Genomic DNA, 14,941 nt, shown 5'->3' on the forward strand with positions numbered 1-14,941 from the left:
ACAATATATGAAACATTCTCAACCCTGTTCACAAGGTTTTTTAGACTGTAATAAATTAGAAATTGAAGGAGTTTTTTTTTGCTGTTTTTAAACAAAGCAGTTTGTGAAGCTGTTCCACACAGAAGGAGGCTGGAGGTAAACCGGGAGTGGTTCACTGTAACCATGGCAGCCTGATGGCAGAGTGCAGATGTCAATGGTGCTGCTAGAGGCCAGTTGTTGCCCCCCCCCCCCTATAGTGGCCTGGTCCCATTAGGGCAGCTTCATGAACAGACCGTTATCAATGGAAGGGACAGGCATCGGGCAGGGGAACTGAAAGAGACTCATGTCTGCGGTGAGAGCAGCCATGGCGGCGGGATCGTGCTCGATCTGTGTCCTCAGAGCGGGGTCGATCTTCTCCAGCCGTCGCTTGATCCTCTTGGCCTCCCTCTCGCGGATCAGCCTGGCCTGCCTCTTCTCTGGCGTCTCGTTGGCCCTCTTCATACGCATGGCCTCCCTGTCTCTCTGCAGCCTGCGTGCCCGCTGCTCCTCCGACTCCTGCATCCTCTGCATGCGCTTGGCCTCGCGGTCCCGCAGCCTCCTCAGCTCCCTCTCATCTTCCGACTCACACGCCCGCTTGGACTTTTTTGCGTTGCGCTCGCGCTCCAGACGCTGCATGCGGGCCTCCAAGGGCTCGTTCTTCCTACGCAGAGCCCATTTTCGCAGCGGCGACTGGGCGTCCACTAACTGCTGATAGGCCACGCAGCTGTTGCACACCAGCAGCACTCCGGCAGGATACACCGGCATCGGGCTCAGGATGTCGGGGATGGGAGGAAAACCTGAGGAAGAGGAGTTAAGAGAATCAGGGATGGATGCCAGTGATGGCCCTTCAGAGAGGAGGCTGTCGGGCAGTGAGGGATAGGAGGATCCCTGGTCAGAGCCCGCACATGATCCAGGGCCGTGACATGGTCTGAGGCCTTGACACTGGCTCTGGATGTGGCCTGGTCCCTGGCAGGTACGGTGGGCTTGACATAGGTTTGGGTTGGGGTCAGTTGCTTGACAGGGGTGAGGGCCCTGACATGAACTGGGGCCTGGTCCGTGGCAGGAGCAAGAGCCGTGTGGCGGGCTGGTCATGGGGCTGCTGGAGAGGGACATGGAACAGCTGTCCCCTCCTTCGGAGATGTCCATCCTGGATGTGTCGAGGACATCTTTAAGCTTCTCCCTGAGAAAAGACACAGTATTAAATAGCCAGTCATACCATGAATGTAATAATACATCCCCTTATTTATATCTGGAGGCTTTCTCAGAAGCTTTAGACCCCTGAAACAACATGTTCTCTTTTCTTCATCTGACCCCATGATTTATACGTACTTATGCTGTTTTACTTTTAGTAACACCAGACTAGCTATAATATTTTCTCTGCTTTTACATTACGGCCTCTCACTTTCTCCTTCTACTTTGTGTCCTGACCTTGCCAGTGCTGTTTAAATCTAAAAAAGAATGGTAGTTGCTAAGCAACATGCGCTTTTATTTCCATTAAATCTGTCAATGCGGTACTAATTTTATTCATCCCTCATATTCTGCATCCTGCCTTATCTCATATTTAGAGACAGCCACTGCTCCGTTGTTTTTGAGTGTTCTGCATTGAAGACAGATCTTCACATCATTTTTAGAATGAACAGTGCACACCTTCTCGTAGATTTGACTACATTGTTGGATGGACGAATAGAAAACCAGTCAACCTTAATGTCTTTTGAGTGTGACCTGCAATTGCTGACGTTTTTTAATTCATTCACTGCACTATTTAAACATTGTTTCTCCTTCTGAATCACTGATTTGTGATCTGCCTTTGTATGCCTATAAAGGGATCTGCAGAGGTAACTGAACCCAAATATCTTGTTTGAAATATTTAAGGATTAATAAAAAACAGCAGTAGCAAAACACTACAAAGTAAATACAGCATTTTAAATTAATTATTCATTATGATTGATTTGTCTTTTATCTACTTGAAAACTGTGGAAGCTGACTTTCTTCTCAAATAAAAAATGTATATATATATATATATATATATATTAAAAGAACTAATTGATTAATTATTGATAATATGTAATTCATTTGAAGTAAAACAGAGACATTTTGGGGCTATAATAAGGCATCTACATCTGTAACATAGCATTTAAAATGAATCTATACTAATTCCTTTTAAAGATGAAAGCAACGTGCATTAAAAGACCTGAGACACGAAACACAGTGGAGATGAGCCGAACCTGTTAAAGTTGTTGGTGTCTGTGAAGCGTGCGCCACAGACAGCACAGTTGGAGAGGCGGTCCTCAGAGTGGATGAGAAGATGCCGGCCAAGCGAGCCAGGCGAACTCAGGGCTCGCCCACACACTGGGCACACATAGCTCTTGCTATTGCTCATCATAGTCGTGTGCTGTTAAAGACAGCAAAACAAGATAAGAACAAAAAACTGAAAAAAGGGGAACAAATGATAAAGTACACCTCCAACATTAAAAGATATATTAATAAAATCACACAACATATCTTAAACTGTAGGTGATCAAATACTTAAAAATGATGGGTTTATTATTAGAATCAAATCTAAATTCATATTTAGATGGTGTGGCCGCAATGCACAGTACTGTTCATGCTATAAGCATGTTAAGTTAGTAATTTATCAAAAATGGAGAAAACTTTTTAGAAAAAGTAGGTAGCATACACAACATGTTTGGTGCTTTGAATGGAATATTAATGCCTTCAGCAAAATGTTTGGGGAATAAAGTCTGTAAGTAAAAATCGACATTCAAATGTGGTCTTGCAATGACTGATATGGTTTGAGCCACTGTACATGGGTTCCACGCTCAAGGCAGACACTATTGCATTTCAGTGACAGAATGCACCATCATCCTTCAGCAACTTGCAAGTGCAAGAACCACAAACTGCCTGACACTTGCAAAAAACACGCACAGCGTTGATGGTTTGAATTCTGCAAATGCTGAAGTAAGGCATAAATCCACCACTGAAAATTAAGTGAGAACTCGCAGCCATTGATGAACACAAATAGAATGAGACTGAAAGGTGAGGATTACTGTAAAATGAAAGAAAGAGTCTGGGTGCAACTGCAGCATTTTTAAGGGAGCATAATAAACCATTTACCAATAGCAAACATATAATAATCATCAAGATATCTGGCACTGAATACACTTTTTAAAATGTAGGAGTCTTATACAGTTACAGGACAATGTAATCACTAGATCATACAAGTCAACACCTTCTCCCTCAACCTGCATTTCACTGAAGTACTGATTCTATAAGCTACTTAAGGGCTTTAGAGGTGACGACCTACCACTAGCATATTAGAAACAGACTGCAATAAAGGATCTGCAGGAGCTGCTTTGTTTTCATGGTTCTGTAGTAGAGACAATGTTGTTCTCACCTGGTAGACATGGGAGATTAGCTTCTCAGGGCTGCTGAAATCCAGCGTGCAGAGAGGACAAACAAAGTTGTTGCCGAGGTCTGCCCCTTCCTCGCTCTCCTGAGGGAAAACCAAGCACCATTAAAACACATATCAGGAGCAAATGCAAGGCAGAACTGATCATAAACATAACATGATGCATGGTTTATTTTTTTTATTTCATGCTGGGCCTTTGTGAAGTCCCTCCTCACTTCACGTTTACAGTTGGAGCGTTTCTGCAAGTGGTGGTGATGTGTTTAATGTGTGAATGAACAAATATTCTCGAAAAGCCCCAGTGACTCACTAACAGTGACATGATGCTGTGGGCTGTCACAGATGTGACTCACACACAAGCTGAAATACAGAACATTTTCAAACAGAAGGTCCTGGCACAAAAACGTATTGGCTGATACCAGGGGGGGGTTCCGATCAAGTCCATGAAATAAAGTGCTTGCCGTTTTTCTAAATTGTATAGGGGTATGTTATGGTTTACAAAAGCATTTTATCTATCATTTTTACTCATCTGACACAAAACTCAAGATAGTTCAATCTGTAAAAATTGTTTTAACAAATACAAATTGAAAACTAGACAACAAAAAGGTAACCATATGAAGGTTGGATCCATGTCAAAAAATCAACTCTGTGGAGTTCTGTTTGTAGGGCGATATGGCTTACAAATAAGATCAATATTTTTTAGGCTATGGAGCGATGTACAATCTATGACACAATATTTTCATATTTTGTCTAAAATAACATAACTATTTTATTTAACCCCTTGATGTGTATGATCATACCAGTGTGATATTTTGTTAACTGTAGTGGACAAATACTGTAAGCCTTCACCGTGTATTGATCTGATGTCCTCTCTGAGTTCCTTATACCAGATATGCAGTCTACATAACTGTCTTTATGACTGGAGATAACAAGAAGTATGTGCCTACGTGTCTCAAGTAACAGGGAGCATCTGTCTTTATGTCTGAAAATAATTGGAAGTATCTACATCTGTGTAGCTTCAGAAAATGTGTAAGTGGATACTGAGAGAGGAGGTAATTGTTCTCTCAGCCTTAAACTTTGTTGAAGGTTGATCGTTCCTGCTCGCAAGTGTGTCATTAAAGACACTCTCTCGTTCAGAAGCTTTTTATTACAGAATTTCTACCACATAAACTAATCTGAATTCAGAGGGAAAGAGCTCCTATATGACATTTTACACACATCAGAATGTCCCAATACTGTTTCTAGGACATTAAAACAAACGGTCATTTTGAAGTCACATTGGTCTTGGAAATGTATTCCTTATTATTAGAAGTTTTACTAATTATTCAAACAATTGAAAATAATATTTTTCTGAAATTCAGTTTGCAGACAGTTCAAAAAAAAAAAGTTCTTTATTTTATTTATTTACATATTTTTAAATATTAATGTAATTATTGACAGACATACTGACTGTTTTATTGAATGAATGTGATATTGGTTATCACGCTCACTGGAAGGTTTCTTTTACTTTAAAGTCAGGGACTAGTATATACGCGTAACACAAAACAACATGGACGCATCTTCTCAATACATGGAAAATATTTGATATATCGCCCACCCCAGTAGCCAAAGCACCAACTTCACAGTACATTGGCCTCTTTTGTAACATACAGACAGTATTTAAACTAATTAAAGATGAGGCAGAATATTGTCAAAGAAACAACCAATACCACGGTGAACAAAAAGTGTCACAATCTCTCACCTCTTTGACTCCCGCTCCTTGTAGGCGGCACTGCGATCTCTTGGTGGTCATGTGGTCGTCAGCAGAAGTGTTGGAGGACGAGTCTTCACCGTGGTTGTCGAGGTCACTATCGCTGTCTTCTATGGAGGCAAAGACAGCCCTATCAATACAGACAGACAACAGAACACAGAGCAGGGCTTACTCTCACTAACACCCCTCAGTCCGAAGACGTCCCACAGAGTCCATCCAGTCCTCCCCTGTCCCGTCCTTCCATCTTGTACCTGAGATGCTATCCTGCTCTTGTACTTCCTGGGAGTTGTTGCTGCAGCATTCATTGTCTTCGGTGAATTCGTCCCTGCCATCCATGTTAATAGTGTGCTGAAGTCCTGTGATGCCTGAAGTGTGGAATGGCCCTGGAGATTAAAAAGACAGTAGCGGTCAGTAAAATGAAAGTGTTTTCCAGTGAGCACAAGGAATGGGATTGAATATGATAATATACCATGATACTAGAGAACTTTGCCTAATATCCAGGTTCTTGGCATATCGTGGTATCTATCCTTTGACATCTCTGGGTGTATTGGACCAATTTTGGCAATGGCAGCCATTCTTTGTTTTTGTTTTTTTTACTTAATTGAGATAAAGTACCTTGATGTGTCAGGTATTTAATTTGCTGGAAAACAGACATTCCCATCTGTTTTTTAGCCATTGACGATCCAATTGCATAGCTATATAGCACACGTTATTTAACACTCAAATCATAACATGATGATATATAAGCAGTTGTATGGTGCAAAACCTTTCTATCATTGTTTAAGAAAAGCATTGGTTGTTGACATGACAATGAATGAATAAATCCATCAATCAATGAGAACCGCAGGTCAAGCTCGCAATTGAACCCGTTGCGACAGGCCAAAGAACTGGATATACACAATGGCTGTTATATTTGCAGCAGCATTAAACAGGTGTGGAGCACATGAATGGAAGACCGAGCACATTGATCGAGTTTCACAATTTCTAAGGCTGTTCTTGTTTGACAATGTACTTCAATTTTCCATACCATGAACCATACACAGAGTTTATGAGTGTGTCTAGAGACAGATGCAGCTATAACTGCACAATATGTTAATTCATAATATTTAAACTTGTATAATAAATTAAATCTGTTGTAATACATGGCCACCTTTTGTTGTATTCAGCATATGAGTGCTTTATCTCCATGGCAACATAGAATCAGCATCTTCCTTCATAGCATACCACAAGGAAGGTATTCATTTTTGTTAACACTATTGTATTAGCTTAGAATTCTGGTTTTGTCCACACACATAAGATGAGTCCAGGCCTCTGCTAAAAGAACATTTAACAATTTAAGCACAGAATGGTAGAGATGTCAATAATACAAAATGGCAACAAAGGTGAAAAAAACAAAAACAGTACCAAATAGTGCATCATTTATACGTCAAGACGTTTGGGCTCCACACCAGACGTGGACCCCCCCCCAAAAAAACCATCCGACTAGGCTGCATATGAACCATCCGACACTGAAACGTAATGAATGCAAAGCCAGCGAGACAAGCACACTGACATACGTGCACACACACATTAACTTCATTTGCATCCCAACCCCCACTTTTTCACACACATACATACACTCACAGATACATGCTAGCTCTGTTCGACAGCCATGCTGCAGTCCCACGGGGGAAGCAGCCTGCACTCTTTCCTCTAGCTAACTGCCTTGCTACTCAGTGTGTTTGTCTCTCTCAGTACCACCCACACACTGAACAGACTGGCTCGCCCTCTGTCCTTCCTGCTCGTATGTAGCTCTGACTACTTCCATATCTATACCATTACCTCTGAGGGGGAGGATGAAGCTTCATACCATGACAGCCCATATGTGGCTCATTGTGATGTCATTATTGGTTTTATAGCTTTGTTGGTTGCAGGATTCTTCAATTCCCTTCACTTTTCTTATTTTTATGACACTTGACCCTGCAAACCACCTTAATTTGACTCTCAATACTGCTTCACAGTTTTGTAGAATGCTATTCTAGCATTCAAACACAAGAACATCCCAACTCAGATCACTATTATAAATGACAGCTTTAAATCCAATGTTCTTCCTCTGTGTGCTCTCTCTCCATTAACACAGATCAGAGATGGGAAAGAGATCCCGACTTCAGTTACCTGAGACTGACAGAAGTAATTACAGCCCTCGTCACAATCCTGAGGTATTGCTTGCACACACACACACACACACACACACACACACACACACACACACACACACACACACACACACACACACACACACACACACACACACACACACACACACACACACACACACACACACACACACACACACACACACACACACACACACCCTCTATGAGTGTCTGAGGAAAACAGAGGTATAATTGTGAGGTTTGTCATTCTGCTATTAAGCTACTGGCGAGGAAGTTAGTATGTGAACACAGTTTGGTCACTTTTCACACACAAAAAAATCAAAGCATTCATTAGCACTAGCAGAGTGGGACGGAGTATTGAACTATGAACTACTACAACAAGCTGGCTTCACGGCACATAGCCAATGATTGATGTGTGAGAGATACCCATCCCCCCACTGCTAGGGCTCTGTCTGTACATCTGTCTCTCCTCGCTCCCTCCCTCCCTCCCTCCCCCATCCTCCCTCCCTCAGTCTTTGCCACTGTGATGTTATCTCTGAGTCTGTGTGTCTGTAGGCAGGAGGTGACGCAGTGTCTGACTGAATCCAGACAAAGAGACAAACTCATCAGCCAACAGACACAGAAAAGGGAGAGAGGAGGGGAGGGGGGGGTGGGGGGGGGCAGGGGGGTTGAGTGGATGAGGGGTAGCACGCAAAACAAAACAGACAAAAGATAGAATGCCAAAACTCTACTCAAACACCAAGCAATGGGGGTCCTGTTGAATTCAAAGCCCCCTCCGTCTCCTTTCAGCCACCGTCGCCTCCGAAAAAACACACACATGCAGACACACAACTCCGTCTGAAACTGCAGGAAGTACTGGGGCCCCTGTCTTACATCCAATCACACACACACACACACACACACACACACACACACACACACACACACACACACACACACACACACACACACACACACACACACACACACACACACACACACACACACGAGAATGAAGATGGTGGGCCAGACATCTGATCAATTCTCACTCTGATTAACTGGTGACCTATTACTGGAAAGAAGAAGGTGAAGTGATTAACTTTTTTTTTTCTCTTTGTGGAAGACTTTCTCAGTTTTGCAAATTAAATTAACCTAATTGCTCCTTCTAGATAATCTCAAAAGTGAAGCAATATTTAGATACTTTCATTGGGCCTTTGATCTGGCCACGATCTGTTACCATGAAAGCACACAGGCATCACAGATAATCAAGAAATATTTTTCCTGGGAGAAAATCTTATTCCAGCTCTTTCAAATCCAAGATCAGAAGCTTGACAGAAAAGACGCATAAAAAAAAACTGTACTTTAAAATGAAGTCCAATTAAGAAAAATTGTAGCTTCTGTACCCACACCTATGTACACTTACTCAAACACTTAAAAAGTTCTCAAACAACCTTCACTGTATTATATTCACTGTATTATATTCGACTCTTCAAGGCAGAGTTTTTCAGTATGTTAATGGAAATATTTGCACTTAAACTGTAAACATACTGAGGTCTATCTACTGTCAACCTGAAGGACACATCCACTTCTCTCCATAAAGCATGCGCCACCTCCAATTCTAATCAACTTTTATATAATGCTGTCGTTGTGCATAAACCTCAAGGAGGAAGACAAAGCTAGAAAGACAGCACTGTTGTATTATTGTCTGGAATCTGCCTGCCAGTCAGACTGTCTCCCTGCCTGTCTGGTCTGTCAGTCTGTCTATCTGGTCTAACCCTCTTGGGGGGGTGGGTGGGGGAGAACAGCTCTGTGCATGCAATTCATCCCTCACAAGAAAATACAGGTAAAACAATCAGGACAAAGCAGAGGAGGGAAGAGTCAATGTACAAAACACGGTGCGAGAACTCAAACTCCAGTGATACGGTGGGAGGTATGGCTTGTCAAGTATACAAAATATTTTGGCATTTTGTCACAAGGTGATGCGCTCCAAACGTACGCCAACATCACATCGTCTCAGGCCCTCCTGAGGGTTTCATGCTCCCGCTCTAGACTCTGGTAGAGGTGCTACGGAGCAGCAAATGAGCTCATTAGCTAGCAAGGATTATCGCAAAAGCAAGTTGCATTTCAACAGCAGTTTAAAGAATACTATGTTTAGAAAGGAGGGCTGCAGCAAACATAACTTCAGCAGATTACACTGGGCCATCCCCTTCTGTGGACTGAGGCGTGTTTAAGAGGTCAGCATACTGCCCACCAAACAGAAGATCCAGGGTCTCCCAAGTATTCCTTAGTTTCAGTTAAGTTAATGTTGTATAATGTATGCAGAGAATGAAAATAGCACCTGCCGCCAGCCAAATACAAGGTAAATGTTGGCTTTTCCTTCTATCAAGAATATATTACTTGATATATTGTATTTTTCTACTGCCAGGCTCCACTGATTTTGTGTTTACAATTCTAAAGCGTTCTACATATATACTTAATTTCAGGCCGTGATTGTATTAAAAATATTTTTTTAGAATATGAAATCAAAATGGGATGCTACAGTTCATCATTTTGCAGCAGCATCAGTGAATTGTAGGAAAGCCCTGCATAAAACAAGGACGCTTGAGGACAATGTGACACTCAATATGAGAAGTGTGTACGAAAAGGCTTATTGTACCAGAAATACTGTAGATATTTTCAACAACTGTCATCCTAAATTACAGGGCAATTTCAAATATTTTGAATAGCTGAGGCTTTACTTTGTTTTTGCTATTTGTGTGCTCTGTTGGGATGCACATATTGATTATGATTATAATCAACTAATCTTCCTAATATTTGCTTAATTAATCAATTTGTCTATAAAGAGAATAATAGCACAGTGAAAAATGGCCCACTTCAGTTTAGCAGATCCCAAGGTGATGTATTCAAATTGCGTATTTTTTCCAAAAAAACATCCCCTCTCATTATTCCACACATTTGAAAAGCTGGAACAAGAGAGTAACAAACACAAATAGATCATTATGAAAATAGCTGCCCGTTCCTTGTCAATCCACAAATTATTATTATTTATTAACTAACGGTTTCAACTCTTCTGCTCTGTATTGCTTTCTTGTCATCTTGTACCGGGACTGAGATGTCAGTGCAAACTGAATTGACACCATGAACTGTGTGTAAAAAAAAACAAAAAAACACAGTCTCCAGCATGACAACTCAAAACAAAACCCTAAAGCTAGAAACATGGTTACCCAAAAGCCCCGACATACAGGCTAACTACAGGAAGATACTTTCACAGGACTCCTTATATACCAGTCTACTCTGAATACACACATATACTGATATAAATCACTAGTCCTTGGACATGATACCGCAAGTTAGCACACATTGTCATTCTACAAGAAAAGATGTTTACATAACTATGTCACAAGACCTTATGCTATATGTTTGGCATAAGATAAGGTTAAAGATGAGTATCATTACAAATACATTTGTATAATTTTAAATAATGACAGCTACTTTTAAGTGAATATAAACAATAGATATCCTCATTTGAATGTTTTTTTATTCAGTTACTACTCATCTTTTCGTATTATATTGTATTTACCCAGAGTTTTATTTAGACAATAAGTGTTTCTGTCCTTTATTTCAGTCGCTTTTCGCTTGTGTATGTGTAACCATGTCAAGATAACTAAGCAAGGAGCCACTGTAGAATAAAAAAAAAAAAAAAAAATAATTGATCTGCCAATTAAGTCAATCTAAGTCTCTATCCATCACCAATCTGACAAGAAAACATAAACGCATTTTTAAGAAAACCACAACAATAACAGATTAATGAATGTCAGCTGCTAACATAATATACTCTGAATATACAATAGAGTATGTGATGGTATGTCATCATAGGGGATCCGGTGTTTGGTTTAAAACATCTAGGATACATGAATCTATCACAAGCTGGAGCAGACATCAAGGAAAGCAGCTGAATCACTACAGAAACAATAATAATTCAACACATTCCTGTCAAACAGCAAAAGTATACACGTATTATGGACGTGACGTGGGTAAATAACGCGTGGAATAGCATCGGACAATACCTGGAATACCTACAGTCAACTTTGAAAGGGTTGGTCTGTTTTCGCCTGGACATATTATTGCCCACTCCCGGTTAAAAACCTGGAATCTCCTCCTAAACCCGCACGGTTACTCTGAAACCGGTCCAGGTGTTTTCCGCACTGAGAGGACAGATGATGAGCGAAATAATAATAATAATAATAATAATTTTAAAAAATGTGATTAAATCGTCGGGATCATTCACGGGGGGAGGGGGTTAAAAAAAAACAAAAAGCCGATACATAAAAGAGTCACATTCTTGCACCGGTCAAATGTCCCAGTCTCCAGGCGATCAGGGGGTTAGATGATGTCCAAGCCCGACTAGAGAGACACCGCGCGGCCCCGAGCTGCTCCGATCCCGAGCCGCTGGCGCCCGTGGACTCACTGCAGCGACTCACTAGCTCAGCTGATCTCTAACGCTAAAGCAGCGGAGCCACACCGCACTGGATTGTGGGATATGCAGGGACGACGGGGAGTTCATCATGCTAAAGATACTATGGTGCGTTCAAGTCATGTGGGAGAAGAAAAACGACGCTCACGATAGTTCCACATTATATATAGTGCATCAATATTTAAAGAGATAAGACAAATCCAAAAAAGTGGGGGGATGTAAATGTAAATGCAAAATGTATCTGAGAATATCTTTCATCATTTAAAATAATCAGAATTAATGCCAATTAAGAGTAGTGTATTTTGAAGTGGAAGTAAAGTAATAATAATATTTTAATTTACATTTTATTTGTAAACGTGTTTTTTCTAGAAGTGCAACGTTTTGTCAAACAACTATTTTCAAGGTCAAAGCACAAACCTAAAACCATCACAGCTAATGAGCTTGCGTGTCCATCGGTTCATTTTCATGACAACAAAACACAAAATACAACAGGATGAAAAAAAATCTCCTTTAATTAAGGAGAAAGGAAGAAATCAACAGTATAAGTTCCTTAGAGAATGATTTTTATGTTATACAAATTATCTTGTATAAATAAGAGCTCGACCAACACATACCAATAATATTTCGGCCAATATCTGTTTCAACATCGCACACATAAAATATTTTTGATAATGGTTGTTTATTAGGCTAATTGCGACAAAGTTATGAGCAGGATATTTTACACTTGTCAGTGCTCTCTGGTGGGCAAGCCATGCAATAGCGATACTGTTTCTAAATGACCACAAACATATCTTTGACATTTATGTATTGCAATTTTTTTTTCACTTATCAGCTGAAACATACAGCTATACATATGTAATAAGCTAATGTCGGCCAATAATGAGGGCTTGAGAGTGAATAAATGAGATTCTCAGTGGAAATTATCTGAAATGAATCTCAAGAACATGTCTGTAGATCCAATGACAACTGTGGAGAGCATAGATTACCCACAGCAACTAGAACATTATCTTTGGAAAGTCTAATTGCTGTTGAGCGTTGATTTTTTTTTTCCAATGCTGAAAGAAACAGAAAAATAAATTCCTATTCTCTCCATTAAATGATTGTTTTAGGATGCAGCAGAAATCTCAGAGGGAGATAACTAAAACCTGACCACATTAAACCAAAACCATCAGCATGGCTGTATAACAGTAGGCATAATTGAGAAAAAAAGATATATCATTTAGTTGAACCAACCCCTTCAAACTTAAGTCAACGTTCCAGATTTTACACAGCAAAGTTATCTGGGTAACTTTGTATTCTTCTGAGGCCATGTCCACATTAACTCGTTTTCACTCGTTTGCAAATGAAAACGGGGTTTTAAGATCTCCGTCCACACGAGCGTTTCAGCATCGTTTTCGAAATGATGTGCGTCCAGACTTGCACCCCTGAAAACGAACATCACGTGACTATTCACGTACACTGGGCATGCGCGTGCCGGTGTAAACAGGAAGTACATTGGTTGCTTGGTTACAGATAATACGATTACACTACTCTTGATACTCGTCGTGCTTGATACTTAAGAACTTCCTCTAAAATCTTCCTCCTTAAACTCAAACAGACACATTTCGTGGAAGTTTTTAGAAGTTTTATTTTTCAAGCTTAGTTACAACACTGCAGGTCTAACTCTATGTCTCCCACACAGACAGCACATGTACTTTAAATGAACAGTCATTAAACGAAGTTTACTAGATTGTGGGTCCATACATCTGGTCAACACAAGTCCGTCAGAAGTCCGTTCTGTAGGGCTGATAAGGCCGCGGGACACGCCGCCAATCGCTCCAATAACAGCTGATGAAGACAAAGACCGCTAACCCCCTCCGGGTTGCCATGGGTCACCTGTGCTCCCCTGGTTTTCAAACTTCTCCGTCCTCTGGGGCGTTTTCAAACTTATCCGTTTTCGGTGCCCTAAAACGCTGTGTAGTGTGGACGCTCGGTGCAAACGCAGAAAAAGATATGCGGATTCATTTGAAAACGGGTTAGTGTGGACGTGGCCTGAGTGACACAGGCCTAATAGAGTGGATTAATACTAATTAAAAGTGTTTTTGTTCACCCAGATGATAAGCCTCTGGGCTGGCAGGACAACATATAAAGAGTGACTTGATGGGAGTGCACTTGTATAAACACTGACGAAGTGGTGATTCATACACTCTAAAGTCTACAGTTAGACTGGCAATAGTGCTGCAGTGTACTGTTCAGCTGAAGTCTTGACAAAATGTACCATTTTCCAAAAGAAAAGGCCATAATAGACAAAGGAATTGTACATGAAAATTAGCATCACATTATCCACTTAGAAAATCATGTAATATGTGTTGTTATAGCATTTCAAAATAACCCTGACTTTTCTGCTAGGCTCAAGAATAAACTGAGAAGCTCCCTCTGCTCAAGAAGTTTGTATCTTTAAAACAAATGAAACCATTTGGAATTTCGTCTGATTATTATGTGCGTCCATGGAAACAACCCTCACCTAGACTTAGGACCAGCCCTGATGCGGTCATGTATCAATGAGAAACACTTCTTGGACAGCACAGTCCAAACACTAGGTGGCGCTCAAACCCACCGAACTGCGAAAGTCATAACATTTCATGTAGTCGTCATCACTGGCTGCCACGAGTAAACGGACCGCAGCACGACATTGACAGGGGTAAAAAAGAAAAAAAAGATATTCTTCCGCGGAGTCAAGAGAAAATATGCCATCTCAACAAAATAACCTCGTCGTGTCATGACATTTACTGCGTCTGTGTAGCTAGAGAGAGATGACATACGTTAATGCTCAGATTAAAACACAGCATTATTCAGAGTCGAGATAAATTAGATAAATTAGATAAATTAGATAGAGCTGGATGAAGACAACAAACCGAGCGGCAGCCCTTTATGATCAACGATGCACGAACCCGTCCTGACCAGATAACGAGGACTAGCATCACCACGCAGACATAACACACACATACACATATATACATTACCCATGGTGTACTGGGAACACTGGCATATCAGGTGGCAGTCTCCGGCAGAGAGAAGAAGTCCTCTACTACGACCACACGTCACCGCACGGGGAAGATAAACTTCAGTGCGCGAAAGGCGGTCCGCGCTTCTTTCCCGAGCCTCTGGGACATGTCAGT

At 41.0% G+C, this 14,941-nt stretch overlaps 1 protein-coding gene across 5 annotated transcripts; it reads right to left on the reverse strand.

The window, feature by feature from the left end:
* Positions 1–225: 225 nt before the first annotated feature.
* znf821 (zinc finger protein 821) lies at positions 226–14,903 on the reverse strand. Of its 5 annotated transcripts, none has more exons than XM_054618710.1 (6): positions 14,786–14,903; positions 5,426–5,557; positions 5,166–5,284; positions 3,413–3,511; positions 2,244–2,410; positions 226–1,198 (listed from the first exon to the last, which is right to left on the reverse strand). In XM_054618710.1, the coding sequence occupies exons 1-6, from the start codon at positions 14,787–14,789 to the stop codon at positions 250–252; spliced, it is 1,470 nt and encodes a 489-aa protein (XP_054474685.1). In that variant the 5' UTR covers positions 14,790–14,903; the 3' UTR covers positions 226–249. The 5 variants fall into 5 exon arrangements, with proteins under 5 accessions (XP_054474685.1, XP_054474677.1, XP_054474669.1 ...); XM_054618702.1 differs by lacking the exon at positions 14,786–14,903 and adding an exon at positions 11,390–11,522 and having other exon boundaries at positions 5,166–5,281; XM_054618694.1 differs by lacking the exon at positions 14,786–14,903 and adding an exon at positions 11,390–11,522 and having other exon boundaries at positions 3,413–3,508.
* Between the last annotated feature and the right edge of the window lie 38 nt (positions 14,904–14,941).

This window comes from Anoplopoma fimbria, chromosome 2 (genome assembly GCF_027596085.1).
Source record: "Anoplopoma fimbria isolate UVic2021 breed Golden Eagle Sablefish chromosome 2, Afim_UVic_2022, whole genome shotgun sequence".
NCBI classification, from domain to species: Eukaryota; Metazoa; Chordata; class Actinopteri; order Perciformes; family Anoplopomatidae; genus Anoplopoma; species Anoplopoma fimbria.